Source organism: Lolium rigidum, chromosome 3 (genome assembly GCF_022539505.1).
Source record: "Lolium rigidum isolate FL_2022 chromosome 3, APGP_CSIRO_Lrig_0.1, whole genome shotgun sequence".
Classification (NCBI taxonomy): domain Eukaryota; kingdom Viridiplantae; phylum Streptophyta; class Magnoliopsida; order Poales; family Poaceae; genus Lolium; species Lolium rigidum.
In genome coordinates, this window is record NC_061510.1 from 331,474,655 (window position 1) to 331,490,468 (window position 15,814).

At 44.5% G+C, this 15,814-nt stretch overlaps 2 protein-coding genes across 2 annotated transcripts; one reads left to right on the forward strand and one right to left on the reverse strand.

Annotated features, from left to right (window-relative positions):
- Window positions 1-963: 963 nt before the first annotated feature.
- LOC124703879 (switch-associated protein 70-like) lies at window positions 964-5,635 on the forward strand. Its single transcript, XM_047236117.1, has 10 exons — window positions 964-1,085; window positions 1,173-1,277; window positions 2,011-2,072; window positions 2,166-2,249; window positions 2,337-2,368; window positions 2,475-2,556; window positions 3,067-3,298; window positions 4,250-4,477; window positions 4,570-4,862; window positions 4,998-5,635. The coding sequence occupies exons 1-10, from the start codon at window positions 1,062-1,064 to the stop codon at window positions 5,356-5,358; spliced, it is 1,503 nt and encodes a 500-aa protein (XP_047092073.1). The 5' UTR covers window positions 964-1,061; the 3' UTR covers window positions 5,359-5,635.
- A 1,937-nt stretch (window positions 5,636-7,572) lies between these two features.
- LOC124697047 (ARF guanine-nucleotide exchange factor GNOM-like) lies at window positions 7,573-14,615 on the reverse strand (the record flags this gene model as incomplete). Its single annotated transcript, XM_047229690.1, has 2 exons — window positions 7,573-11,358; window positions 13,977-14,615. Coding segments are annotated over 2 exons (4,149 nt in total), but the record flags the coding sequence as incomplete, so codon positions are not given.
- Window positions 14,616-15,814: the final 1,199 nt, after the last annotated feature.

The following is a 15,814-nucleotide window of genomic DNA, read 5'->3' on the forward strand; positions in this document are numbered from 1 at the left end:
AAAACGATAAGAGAGAGGAGCGGAGATGATAAGGTGGGCCCTATCCACGTGCCTGTCTCGCCTGCTTTCCAGGAGGACGCGTGGCGTGCTCTGGATGTGGAGGACGGAAACGTTTGTTTCCCCCGGAGGTTTCACAGCGTTTTCCTATCAGTTATCTCTAACCGAACTCCTTACTTGTGTTATAACTGCCTGTGAGAGCCTTCACGCTCGAGTTACTTGTATCCTTATATAGGTTGTGTCACCTAGTTTGTATTAGGCTCACATTTATATTCCGCAAAGCCTAATATTAAAAAGAAAGAATTAAAATCTGTAGAAACCTATTCACCCCCCCTCTAGGTTTACCATCTCTGAACTTTCACTTTCCACCGAGAAGGCGAGAAGGAAACATCTTAAGCTTGATCGCATCAGTGTCTACATCTCATCTTTATCATGTCACATACTATATCCCTGAATTGGTTTTGTTGAGCTAGATTCAGTAAGGCTAGTTTAATTTGAATGTTCTGAAGGCAACTGGAGCTCGGAGATAATCACCATGCATATAGAGACCTACAAACCCCACAAAGCTTCTTCCTATTTCTAGATTTTGCTTGGTTGAGATTTGAAACTTAAATTTGTCGCGACTACTTTGTTTGGATTTAAATCACTAACAAGACAGTGATAAATATCAGCTGCATCTATCAAAAATTAGTAAAATGTAAAATTTTAAAAATTTAGACGAAAGTTTGCGGATACTAGTCGAACTCGACGATTCTTCTGCACAAAGGACAGGAAAGCACAGTCAGTCGTGGCGTGCCCCACAAACAAAGAACCTGTCCACTGACACCCACGGCGGGCCCACGCTCCATGGCCAGCACAACTCGCGGGTACACTCGGGTAGCGTAGCAGAAATCATTTCCGTTCCGGCACAGAAATTTCCATCGATCTGAACGCCCTCCACCACCGGCCGGTCGACCTTCCGCCCCACGAGCCTCCACCTACCGGCCCCGTCGCCGTCGCCGTCGCCGCCTCCAACATCCGCCCCCAAAACCCTAGCCCCGCCACCTCCACAGCCGCCCCACGCCATGGCCACCAACGGCAGCTCCCCGGTACGCCGGCCAGCCTCTCGCCCTGCTCCAGATTTTTCTAGATTTTCTTGATCTTTCATGATGATTTGCTTGCGGGGGATTGTGCAGAGGGTTAGAGACGCGGAGAGCAGCCTGGACAAGGTGAAGCGGCAGCTGTCGACGGGGTCCGGGAGGTACCTGCTGCAGGGTCCCCTGCTGAAGCGATCTGAGACGGTATGCCGGTTCTTTGCTTCCAAGATCATTTTTTTAGGGTGGTGGATTACACTATGGGGGCTTACTAGGCGTATAAGTGGTCGATTTTGGTGATAGATTTGAGGTACTATGGGGTGTAAGGCGTGGAAAACTTCGGTCCTGGGGCTCAATTTAGTGTATCAGGGGAAGTCGTTGATGTACTGTTTGTGCTGGGTTTTATTGGGTCTGATTATAGCACAGTGGTTTTTATGTTCAGTTTACTAATACAATTTGATCGATGTACTAGGGATTATATGAAATTTGACGAGTAGCAACTGCATTGCCCCTGTGTCCTTGTGCACGAATTAGTTCTTGTATTTGATTCGAACAGGGAGTGTAAAGGGAAAGCCAATTGAGTCTTGCTCGATGTGTAAACTGACGTTTTGATGGCTTTAGTATAACTGATGGAAATGCTAGTTATTGATACTATGAGTTGTACCACAAGATGGTGGTGGACTGGTGGTAAGAAGGGTGGACCCGTGGTTGGTTGGGAAGACCATACAAGGGCAAGTGTTGTTTTGGTATTCATCTACTTGCGATATACCTAGGCATTACAATTTGATAGCCACAGCCTGTGAATAACTGTGCCCAAATCAATTCAAGAGGGTTCTGGTGAATACACCTATGAGTTTCCTTGGGTTAGCTTTTTTACTTGTGAGCAATTATCTAGTACTAATTTTTTGCTTTTGACCTGATATTTTCTTCTTTCAAACAGTTACGGAAATGGAATGAAAGATGGATAATATTGGACCCAACATCTGGAAAGATGGAATACAAGTATGGAACATTTTGTGTTTTGTAACTGAGAGTGCCAAGTTAATTTCCATAGTTATCTTGTTATTTAGCGTGCTTTTTTTGTTGTTGTTTCAGACTTCGGAGGAATGAAACTGCTGTCAAGGGATCCATTTTATTTGATGCTGCAAGCACCATTACTTTGTCTCCTGTAAATTTTCAGTAAGATTAGTCCTTGAACACAAACTTTGATTTGCATATTCTTTCTAAGTTTTGAAGTTTGTGTAACTAACACTTCAAACCTTACAGCGGGATGCCAAAGTATGACGGCTGCTGTTTCTGTATCCTATATACGTCTGATGAATCTCAGAGAGCTTTAAGTATTTATTGTTTTTTACAAGCTGAGTATATTTCTTTAGTTTTTAGTATTCCTTTACTCTTGTATAGACATTGGAACTCCTCAGAAAAAGGATTACTTTCTTTGCGCTGAAACTCCTGGTGCTGCCAAAGCTTGGGTATCTACATTGCAGTAAGTTTTCTGATGCATTACAGGTCTACGTTGTTTATAGACTATAGTATCAAGTGCAATCACCCAGCCCAACTCAAAACACACAAATTCCACTGTGATCCATTCAATTAATGCAATGGGATTATCGCCTATGTGACCATGGAATGCTAGCAATACCACTGTTATCCCACCAGAATCTAGTACGCTCATGGTGAAGACCTCAACAATTTAGCAAATTCATGGATTCATCGAACTTGCTTATGATTAGAGGTTGCGCATTTACGCTATATATGCCCCTGTTTAATTCTGTATTCCAGTAAATCATAACAAGAAGATAACCTTTTTGAATGGAACCAAAGAATTACTGAATTATATGTTACCATGAACTGCTTTCAACTTTAGGATTCCTGGATCAACTACTTTTATATAGTGCAGGGCTAATTTTCTATGCTATAATCTCCTTTCAGTAGCTGAATTATTAGAGTCCATATAGCTGAATTATTTGATACTGATGATAGCTTTAATTAACAGTGCAACACAGTTAGTACTACAAGCGCATAAAGAGGCAGTAAATTCGTTAGCTGGGAATGGCTCTCCTTCTACATTAGGCACGGTTGCGACGGCAGTTGCTAATGCTAACGCAACTGCTTTGGAGGCCATGAAGGAGATAGATGCTGCACTGAAGGTTTCAATGAGGGCAGCTCTTGGGTTCGGTACAAATAATCCAAATGAGGGTCAACTTGATGATTTAACCATCATGAAGGTAATAATTAATCTCTCAACCTAGCGATAAATCTCTCATCTCGATCTCTTGCTCAGTATTTGTTATTAACTGTGGCTGCTATGACTACGAACACAATTTTCCACAATGGTTCACCATTGAGTTGTCATGACTCGTGCGTTACGTCTTGATTATATGCATCTATTATCCCAAAGTGTAGTACATCTTGATTTTTCAGAAGCCAAACGATGTAAAGTTTGACCAATTATTTAAAAAAATATAACATCTACAACTTTCAAATACATATAATATGACAGTATATTTCATGAGGATTCTAATAATATTGATTTGATGTTGTAGCAATTGATGAGGAGTACATATTTGGTCAAACTTCACATCCTTTGACTTTTGAAAAAATCAAGACGCGCTGCATTTTGACATAACGGGAGTAATAAGTGTTCTATTAATTGATTTAAACTGGGGTGCTGCAACACAATGTACACACAACCCCCCCTTATTGATGAAACACACTTCATTACTATAACACTAGCATTAATTTGATATGGGTCATTGAAGACTGCGGACATGCTACTCTCTGTAAGGGTTTGCTTATATCGCCATCATAAACTAACAAATGCATCCTGCTGTTAATTTTTGGTACTACCCATGTAATGCTAGCTTGGTTGTCTTAGGCCAGACTAATATATTCTCAATAAATCTGGAGCAAATTCATTGCTAGCCCCATTCCTATAAAATGCAATTACGATTTGCATTTTTGTTTCCTGTGGTGGAAATTGTTCGATGTATATTATGGCATGGCATCCTTCTAAATTTATACTGACCAGCATATAATCGCTTGAACCTTGACTACCATTGCTAAATATGTTAAATGGTTAAATCTGTTGGCAATAGTTTGTATGGTGTGTAACGAGAGCATGATCCCTTATCCATTGATTTGGTCAATTCTTTGTGTACTGTGTTAATGTTCCCCAGGAGACGCTCCGAGTGAAAGATGAGGAGTTGCAGCATTTGGCTAAGGACATCCGTGCTCGGGACTCTACAATTCGGGAAATAGCAGACAAATTAACAGAGACTGCAGAGGCTGCAGAAGCAGCAGCTTCTGCAGCTCATACACTGGATGAACAGAGACGACTTCTATGTACTGAGATTGAGCGCCTGAAGAAGGCAATGGAAACACAAATGGAACAATCTATGCTCAAGGTTAATATTATATTTTTCTATTGTTTACTATTTTTGAAAATTTAATTGCACTGAACTCTGATGCTAAATATGGTTAATGGGATGTATGGCAGCTAAGGCAATCCGAAGAGAAGGTAATTAGCCTGAGCAGAGAGAAGGACCAATTGCTGAAGGAAAGAGATGCTGCATTTCAGGAAGCTCATATGTGGCGCACTGAACTAGGAAAAGCTAGAGAGCAAGCGGTGATACAGGAAGCAACTATTGCCCGAGCAGAGGAGAAGGTAAGGGTGTCTGAAGCGGATGCTGCCGTTCGGATAAAGGAAGCTGCTGAAAATTTGCATGCTGTTGAGAAAGAAAAGGAGGAACTTTTAGCCCTTATTGGTGTTCTCCAATCACAAGTGCAGAGGTTTTTACTTGTCTTATCCCTTTTACACAGAAGTTCAAAGTGAAATCTGCATAGAATGTAGTCATATCTGTTGACATGAATTTAGATTAGGCATTATTAGTGTTGATGACTAAGAGATAAACTGTACTGATGCAGAGACCAAAGCAGCACAAAACAAGTATGCGAAGAGAGATCTGAATCATGCTCTGGTACCGACAACTCCCCTCCATTGACAAAGCACGTCGATGCATCAGATGATGATGTGGACAAAGCATGCGTAAGTGATTCAAGATCAGTCCTGGTTTCTAGCGATAGCACCGAAGTCCAGCTCGCTGTGGATGGGGTGGACATCCGTCCAATTGGCGATGCAGAATGGGGTGACTTCCAGCAGCCAGAAGCATTGATCGCTGATGTCCGGGAAGTCTCCCCGGAAGGAGAAGGCAGCAGCCTTGATATCCCTGTGGTCAATCCCCCACCAGTCCCTGATCATATGCAGGGAGGGGCAACACATCCTTGAAGGTCTTGGAGCTCCCACATACTTTCTTGGGTGGTTGTGATTATTGAGGAAACTGCCAAGGATTTGAATCCTCTCGAGAATTACTGTCGCAGGTTTTTGCACTGCTTCCGGGTTGTATGTCCATTGTATTTAAGTATGCAACTCAATAAAAGATGTTACGGGTTTGCTGTGTGATTGTAAATTGTTCACTTCATCTCCTTCTGCCATCATCTGGCTTTCAGTTCATGATTGAAACTGCGATGCGAAAGTCTGTTTGGAAGTTCAACAATTAGATATATCTCTACGGAACAAAAGAAAATGTAAAAGTTGCGACTGTCTTGTTTGTATGCTCCTGGTGAATTTGTACTTGAATAAAGAAAAATGATGGGATCCGAGTCGATGTTTGAAATCCTCTAGTGAAGTTAAAGAATAGTGGACTAATATGTCAATGCATAAGAATTTGCAAAGAACGTTCTCATAGGATTTAAACTACACTTTGAAACTAGCTTGGGATAAGAATTTGCAAAAAGAATATGATCAAGACAAACACACTTTGAGAAGGATCCAAACTTGCATAAAGCAGCACCAAAAGTTAAACCTTCTGCAAAACACGGGCCACATACAAAATACTCCATGAGTAACAAACATGTGAACACTTCTCCTGGGAAACAGTGGCTACATGACCCGTTATTCATGTTAATGTCCCTGATTGAGATTCATTGACCTTAGGAACCGCGAGTCGTCAACACATAGACTCCAAGGAGTATTTATCAAATAGCATTCGATAAATCAGGTTGTATATGTGAGGGCTGAACATTTGAGGAAACACAGAGATAAGTGATGAAATGTTGATGATTTCTCGGGTTGATGATAAATCAGGTTGCTGAAAATTAGGTTAGAATTTACCGTTCTCATGGATCATGACCACGGGGTTCTTGTATTTGACCTGGAGATGCTCCAGTATTTTCTTCAGAGCCCACGGCATGGATGTCATGAAATCGGCTTTCAACCCAAATAGCAACTGTTAGGGTTTAAGTTGAGCAACACACACACACAAACAATTGATTTAGTTATGCTGGAAACAAATTTCACTTCCCAGCAAAATTTAGTGAAATGAATTATATCGGCAAATACCTGATTCATTGAGTTCACAAATGGCACTGCAAGGATACATTTATGGAATTGTTAGATTAATCCATTTCTCTCATTCATTGTGGTACATAACATATATAACTTAAGGTTCTTAGTCAAGTTCAAATCAAGCTTTGAAAAGATCAGCCCTCACATATACAGCAAAGTAGTGGTTAAATCTGACAGAATCGAAAGATCCACACTCTTCAGCTCTTCAGCGGTGATGGACAGTAGCCTGGACTATAAATTCTTCCACATCGGTGGGGGTAATCTCCATGCACCAATGGATGCATATACCTGTGTCATGATAACATGTCTTTTAGATGTAGTTACATGCAAATCCTAGCTCCTGTCAAATTTGAGATGCAGAGAAGGCCATACTATCCATTGTGGAAATCATTCATCCTTGCAGCAGCTGCTACATCCTCTGGTGTTTGCGTTCTAGACACATACCACCAACCGAGCAAAAATGTGAGCCAAAATTCTCCTCGTATGGCCTGATCAGTAAGGAACAGAAAGGGAATATTTCACCTGTGAGAATTACTAATCCCAAATGCGATAGGTTGGTTCGGTAAAAGTGGTGCTCAGACTGGTGGCTCTGCCCTAGATCCAAATTTACTTTATGAGTTAATGGAATGATTCAAAACAGAACGGCTCAAAGAAATCCGAATAGCTGTGCTTCCAACCAATCCGGTTCTCAACCTCTCGGTGCAGGGTGCATTAGTTCATCTGGAATCCAAGTTTGGTTCATCCAGATTTTCTGTAAGACAAATCCAATCAAAGCAGGTGTACCATATAGTAGAACAAAAGAAAGCATACATGCAAATGACAGTAACAGCAAACAACTGACTTTTAGGCCAATCAAGAACAGATTGTAGCATCCACTGAAGGCATAACAAAACACAGTTAAAGTTTACTCACATGAATCTTCTCCCTCGTTCTAGACTCTTCGACTATACCATTGCCTAAACCTGCAGATCAATCCTTAAATTATTCTGCATTTAAACTCTTCGACTATACCATTGCCTAAACAATAACAGGTATATACAACGGAAGAGCAATTTTTGCTGAGGACGCTCTCACAGGCCGAGTAGTCTCCCGACCTTTAAAAGAGTGTAATACGTGTATCACAACTGCTCAAGTCAGCAGTGACAACATGTCAATCTGCTCATATTGCTGTCACAATTTTACACAACAACAGCAACTGCGAGCAATTTTACAGGTCCATCAGCACGCTAGAATAGATGCATACAATTATAACTTACAATGGAGGCGAAATGCAGTTACAATATCAAAACCTCACGTTTCAATGGATTAGCAAACAAGCTGGTCAAACACATGCTGCATGGCACACTAGACCGTCAGGCAACCCGTGAACTTCTAGTTCTGAGCCTCAACATTGTTCACCCCTCTTGGGCTACTGACATTATTTGGCTGCTCATACTCCTGGCTTGGGAAAACTTCGGACTGCAAACCCATCGAGATGTTATTCACATGAAGCCATGTCAGCTCCCACAAGCTGTCACCCCCTATTGTGCTCCTCTTCGCAAGGATCCCTCTGCTCTTCATTGCAACAAGGATACTCCTGAGAAGTTCCGGGATCAGCTCTTGAAGCTTGTCACTGCGCTTGCCGCGGACCTTGATCTTGATGTACTTCTCCATTCTACTAAGGACTCCCAGCCACAATTTGCAGAAGCTGCTCAATCCAAAGAGATCTGGTAATAGTTGAAGGTAGACCTTTGCTACAAGCTTCATGGCGAGCACCAGGGATCCTTCCATGTTCCTGTAATCCTTCTGCGAGTGATTTTGCCCAATTTCCAGCAAATCATCCAGCAGAGCAAATATGACAAGGTCGAAAGCATGTGACCATGTGGAGGACTGGAGGCATATCCCTTCTGTTGCCGTTAGGCATCGCTGGAGTGAAACTAATGCGTGATTTCGCACCTCCTCCCTCTGATCCAAGCTCAACTTTTTTAGCGCTTGCAGCAATTTGAGCCACATCTCCCTGATTATTTCAAATCCTTTATCAGCTTCCTCACCTGGCCCCTGTGTATCTTGTGACCACCGGGCAAGATTACTGACAGAGTCAGCCATCAAATCCAGGGCACGAATGGACCTCTCTGTTAGACCAACCCTAGACTCAGCAAACTGTCTTGATGCTTCAATGCAGAAGGGATAATTGGATTTTGAAAGGTGACCCTCTGACATGATAAACATGATGGCCTCAAAGCCTACCCCTGAAGCATCAGGGTGGCGAGCTGTAATAGAGAGCAGCAAAACTACAGTCCTCCAGCCCATCTGTGATTTGATGTGTCCAGCATTAGCTTTGACAAGGCGTGCAACCTCTTGTGTAATGTTCTCACAGTATGCATCCGCTACACGTGCATCGAGCTTGAGAACTAATTGCAATGACCTCAGCAACTCGTCAGCAAGGTTCTCTTTGTATGGAAGTAACCTTTGGCATATCCTCAGAAGTCCAAAAATAGCTTTCTCCACAAGAGCACATGGCATGACTGTGGACTGAACTATGTTGGCGATATGCTCATATACACCTTGCCAGAGGAGCACAATTCGATCTCGATTGTTAAGTGTGATGGCAATCAGCAGTTCCAAGCAGAACACTGCAGTGTCCTCGTCATCTGGTGAGCTGGCAACCTTTTGAGGCCGTCCTGCAGCCCATATCAGAGCCCTAGCAAGCTGCAACAGTGAATCAGGTTGCAAAAATTTGCTCTCTGTAAATATACTATCAATGCGGCATTTCTGGATTGTCTGAAGAGTCCGCTGGTGGGCAGCAAGTTGCTGCTCAGTTGGTTGTGATCTTGGTTCTTCACTGTCAAGTGAGAGTAGCTGACTAAATCTTCCCATGAGTCCAGAGGATTTCCGAGGTGTACCCATCACTGGAATATGAGATGTGGAAATTGAGCTAGGAGTAGGCTTTCCTTGGACAGTTTCCATAGAAGCCTCAGAATCATCAGCTGCATCACTAGCAACACGGGCAGGAAGAAGCCCTAGTTTATGCAGTCTCAATATGCAATCCAATACATTCCTCCAGCCAGTACGTATGTAATCCCCATATCTATTAGCTATGGTAAACAATGTCTCAGTTGCCAATCTAGCCTTCAGGTCATCTCCAAAGGCAGTAACTGGTTCCTCAACCAAAGAGGTATTCAAAAGAGTGGTGAATTTGCAGAGAGAAACAACAAGATCATCCAAAACATCTTCAAGATGATGAAATGCTGATATCTTTGCGATGCCCAAGAAGCCATCCACACAGGTCAACAGTACTTCTTCATGTTCCGAATGATCAAATACCACTGCAATTGCTGCAATGGTAGGGCCAGACATGATAGCAAACATATCATGGTCAAGCACAGGCTGAGAATCGCTAACAATATAAGGGGGTGTTGATTTGGACTTCCGCATTAGATCTATCCAGCGGCTAGGAGACATTTCTGAATATCCCATACCCTGCTCAGGCGTGGTCTTGATCTCATTTCTGCAGATAGCGTGGTATAGCTCAGACAACATCTCACGTGGAAGGTCATTACCCCCATTTATGTTCCTGTTATTTTTTATGAAGTCCTCCTCAGTCATCTTCTTCTTTACCTGCATGTTATGCTGATCAGTGTTCAGCATTATAATTGAGTAAGACAGCAGCAAAGCAGTGTCCTTATTCGCGAATGCTTGCGGGGCCTGCTCATAGTATCTATCTGAGAAGGCCTCAAGAACCCTCTGTATCTTCTGAGATTCTCCAGGCAACCGGAATGTCTCCAAAAATAGCCTCAGGGCTGTATCCAAGTTCATGTCCTCGAAGTCAAAGGTCTGAGCAAACTCATGTAGTACCTGAACACAAAACTCGTCATGATTGCCGAGAAAGTCTCCTACAAGATTCTTATCCAAACCAGCTGTGAAGCGGAAAAAACAAGCCACACTCTGAGGATCAAGCTTCTCAGGCAACAAATGATTGCCTTGAAGGAACTCCAGACCTTTCTTCGGGTCCCTGTTGAAGTGATCAGCACCAATCATTAGCCTCCTCTTAACATACTTCCTTTGTCGGACAAATTTAACCCAATGCTGAGGATCCGAAAAATTCTCGCACTTAACAGTCCAGAATGGAGCGTATTCATCAAGTTCCACAGGCCTGAGTTCAGGGCGAGAGGTTGCATTCCCGATCCGATCAGCCATTCCCTGAATCACAGCAATCAAGCCTTCCAGAGCAAGAATGTGCATAGAAGACAAGGGGCAGTTAATAGGAAATGCACTCTTTGATAGAAGATTTGCAAGCTCCTCAAACACATTCCTGCAGGTTATGTCACAGTCGAGATTGGCATACATCTCCACCATAAAATTCTTCAGTCGACAGAAGTCTACAAGGGCTTCCATTGCAACCTCCTGTTGATGATATGTTGCTCCGAATCGGGGTTGTGAAAGCCTTAGAATTATGCAACAAAAGAAGGCCTCAAGTTGCATCTTGAGCTCACTGCGGAGGTGGTGGTAAAGGTTCAACACAATGCTGCACACCATTGAAAGAATAAGTGGGCTTATCGATAACCCAAACTGCATTAGATTTCGAAAAAGCTCATCTTGGACCAATGACAGCAGCTTTGGATGCTTCGCAATTGCAGACCCACCAAGCTCAATTGCTGAATTGATCAACTTCAGGGCAAACAATGGTAGATCTTCATCAAACCCAATCTGCTCAGCAACATTGAGGAGAGAGCACAGGAAATGGAAAATCTCCACCATGCAAGGGATTCCATAAGGCTCCACAGAAAGGCCGCTTTCATCAGCAGAATTCTCATCAGGTATACCTGCCTCAGACGCATAGCTTCCGTTGCCATTTTCCATTTGCCCGATCCCAAACGGGTGATTCTTATCCATGCCACTCATCTACACAGAGTACAATGCAGAAAGCAGTTAGTAACCGGTGAATGGGGTAAAAATGCCATCTAATACATGAAAATGGTACATGATATGGAAATAAATGCCAAGGAGCTAGTCAAACTTCTCAAGGAAATTTCAGTAATTGATATTAGAAAATCTGGATAAACCCAGATTGATTCGCTCGTGTAAATGGTCAATTTTTTTTTTCTTGCTCTAAAGCTGAACAGTTGTTTGGATGAAAAAAAATTATCTGTACTCTTCATCATAACAGCACGCAGTAATTTAAACTTTATGGCCAACAACTCAACAGCCTTCTGATGGAAACTCACCAAAATATTTGAAAGATCCCAAAAGGAGTGGTACAATTGCATAAGTTGCATTGTCAGCACTCAGACTACTGCAGGCTACAAGGGAATGGCTAGAAGATGAAAGGTAACCAGCAGCGTTGCAGTAAGCCGCATAGGTTGTGCACGGGCATGTGTTGGGAGGTTGTGAACAATGTTGGCAAAAGATCGGATTCCCTTGGGGTAGCACTGTCAGCTAGTGTTAGCGTACTTGAATTGAATAATCTGGCTTGGTGCACCAAAAATAATACTGTGACAACAAAAAAAATCTCACTGGCAACTGATAATCCTGGCCAGCTCAGCTAAATGAAGAAGGGCCAGATTATTAAAATTTCAAGTTGGAAATAAAAAAAGTTCAGGATTTGAACTGGAATATGTTAAGACCATTCTTGTATGCATTTAGGTATAAAATTAAACTGAAACAAATTAGATTTCTGCTTGTCAGGCTTCCTACCGTAGAACAATTTATATTTACAAACATTGACATGTGAACCATAGGGTGTACAGAAGCTAACTGCTGCAACACCCCCAGCAACATCTCTATTCTCTGCCACCAAATTAAATCCTCCATGCTGACATTCATTTCAGCATAACTCCCATGATTCCAATCAATTCCATCATTCAAGCAGGAAAACTAAGCTATCATGTTTTTAAGCTGTTCAGCCGTTGTTTGTGAGGAATTAATTAGAACTTACAATAAGGAATTGAGGAGTCAGATTATTGGTCTGAAATGGGCGTGCGGAAAGTCAGAACCTTGACATATGAGACCAAGAATGTAGGATATTATGCTGAAAGTAAACAGGGGATCCAGGGGATAACTTCTATAGGATCCGCACAAGGTGTGACTTGTGAGATTGGTCCATTTTGAGATTAAAAAGCTGTTCAAAACTACAAATTTTTTGGCAGCATTTTTACGAATTACAACTATCTTGGCATAGAATTTCATATCCAAAATTGAACAGACCAAGTAACAAAAAATAAAAAATTGATGGTGAACAGTACTTCCTCTGTCCGTAAATAAGTGACTCAACTTTTTCTAGATGCGGATGTAGCTACACACTAAAAATACGTCTAGGTACAACAGTATGTAGAAAAAGTTGAGTCACTTATTTATGGACGGAGGGAGTAGTAAATGGATTGGGAATTTTATGCCATGGTGGATACATCTTGTGTGAAGGTTGGTGTACAGAAAATTGGATTTTTTTCAACACTTTTTGGATCTCCAAATGAACTGATATCACCTCATAGAATTTAACTGAACGCTATATCTCAAACAAATTGAGATCAAGGTGCCTAAAATGAGGAGTTCCGTGAACCTAACTAAAATTCTGTCAAAATTTCTAGAATTATACCCTCCATAAAGAGAATTTGAAAGAATAAAGTCGCTAGCGATAACCAGCCGCATCAATTAAAAGCTTGACAAACAAGCGTCCTACTTGTTTCAACATGGCGGAAATGCTGCAAATCCACAACTTTATTCTGTTAACTGCTAATGTCTTCCTAAAACCAGATAAATTTTGTCTACTTATAGGAAACTTTTTTTCTTGAACAATACGTGTGTCATAATACATTAGAAGAGAGGCGTGAAGAAGAAGGGCAGAGTACAGCAATGAACAGAAACAGAAAAGAAAAGGAGGGGGGGATGCTCCTCAGAAGATGACATCATTACGCATTTTCCTTAGGCGCCAAATGGTGAGGATGATGATAGATTTGACGCCTTTCCAAATACCTGGATCTGCACTGTGCGATGCAGATTTAAACCAGGAGCTGAAATCGGTTTCTGGCTGTGGCATGCAGGACTGGGTTGCAAGGTGAGAGAGGACACCATGCCAGATCTGGTGCGCAAAGAAGCACTGCGTGAGGAGGTGAGTGGTGGATAAACTTTCCTGGTCACCTTCATTTCAATCAGTAGGCTAAAGAGTCACCTTCGCTAGTACCTCTCACTTGATCAGGACCAATTGCACCATAATCAGTTAGTTAGGTTTAATATGTCTGTCTCAATCCCCCCACATTGGCAGTTGAGCAGAAATGCACAATTAATAAGTTGAATAAAAGAAATTGGCATCTTGTGTTTCATAGTGGAGTAATGCCATGATGGAGTAGCATTTACTGTGCAATGGTGCTACTGAATTCTTGGGTACAGGGAAAACAATTTTCCTCAAAGCTCGTAACTCTGCTATTTGGAGAGTGAGAGTTGATTGTAGAGTCGATGCATGACTGGTAGTAACTAATAATAGGCAGAGCAGAGTGTAATGAAAATAAAGTTGACATTTTTTTTACCTCTGGCTTGACAGTGCCGTCGTCCGCATCATCATCAGCGCCGCCAATGAGCGGTAGTCGCGCAAAGACCAACCGCACTAGCTCGTGCATGGCGTGCCGCGAGAAGCGCTGCAGGAGCTCCCCCTTTGCGGCGGCCTGGTGCACGACGCGGAAGCAGGTGTTGACGGCGGTGCAGACGTGCTGGTCCCCGAGCGCGGGCGCGGCGGGGGCGCGCAGGCACGCGAGCAGCGCCTGCAGCATGCGCATGAGCACGGCCTCCTCGGCCTGGGGCTCGGCGCCGGCCTCGAAGCGGCAGCCGGCGACGGCGTCGACGACCTCGCGCAGGGCCGGGCCCGGGAGGGCCCGGCCCGTGAGCGCCATGACCCCGTGCAGCGCGGCGAGCGAGGCGGAGGTGACCGCCGCGTTGGCCTCCTCGGAGCGGACCGCGTCGAGGAAGGGGCGGAGGGCGGCGGAGGGGAGCGGGGGGGGGGGGGAGGGGGAGAAGGCGAGGCGGCGCAGGGATTTGAGGGAGGCGACGAGCGGGTGGTCGGCGGCGGCGTCGTCGGCGGCGGCGCGCGGGTGGCGCAGGCTGCGGCGCATGACGGCGAGGACCGCGCTGGCCTCGGCGGAGATGGCGCAGGCGAGGGCGGCGGGGTCGGGGTAGGTGGCGGCGGCGCGGGGCGGGTAAGGCTCCTCGGCGATTGGGTCGATGCCGGCGCCGGCGCTGAGCATCCTGGGGCGGCCCATTCTGGGGGGAAGGGCGGGTGCGGACTAGGGGCTAGGTAGGGCCCGGCATGGGCATGGGAGGTGGATCTGGGGAGGAGATCGGAATGGCGGAGGCTGGGAGGAGACGGCGAGGAGGGGGGGAGTGTGGAGTTCGTGCGTGCGTGCCTGCTTTTTAGCTCGTGTCCGCTTTAATTTTTCCGCCCGCGCTGGCTGGCGGAGGGAGGTGGAGGTGGTGCCGTTGCCGTACCGGCCGTGGGCTGGGGAAGAGAAGCAGAGAGACAGAGGTGGACTGCCGGGGACGCGAAGCAGGCGAATTTTTTTTAAATAATACACTTTTTAATATTAATTCCAGAAATAATAGTCGTTTTTGGCAAATTTCAGAAATAATACACCGTCGGGGTCCGCTAACCCGAAATAGAGAAATCGGGTTTGTTGAAACCGAAGTGGAGGGAATCTGGTGGGGATGGCCAAAGTCGGGGTCGGTGCGCCGAAGCAATGTCGTCGGCCACGCCGGGCCGTTGTCGGTCTCGTCTCCCGCGCGGAGCAGCCGGTGTCGGGGTGCGCCATCCCGAGGCGCAAGATTCGGCGCCCCTGACCCCGGAGTCGGGCTGGCCGCGCCCGAAACGGTGGCGTTTTAATTCGGCCGACGCGCGCTCCCGGCCGACGCACCTCTCTTCTTCCTCCTCGCTGCTCTCTCAGTTCATCTCAGCTCTCTCTCTCGTTTGCTCTCAGACCAGCAGCGTTTTCTCTCATTTCTGAGCGATTTATCCAGCCATTTGTTGTAGTTTGACCACCAAATGCTGTAGAATCAGCTGATCTATATATGGGTTAGTTTTTGAGGCGTTTTGGTGGAGGTGGTGTTGGTGGTGGTGGAGGTGGTGGTGGTGGTGGAGCTGGTGGTGGTGGTGCTGCTGCGTGGTGGTGGAGCTGCTGCGGGGTGGAGAAGCTGAGCTGCGACGGAGGTGTTTGGCACGCTTCAAGGGTAAACCCTAATTCCCGGTATTAGATGGTGTAATCATAATGCATGTTGCGTTCGTTAGCTTCGCACATTAGTTAGTGTAATATGTACCTAGGTAGATAGTATTTATTTAGGATCTGCAGGTGCTAGATTTTTATTTATTTTAGAGTGTAGG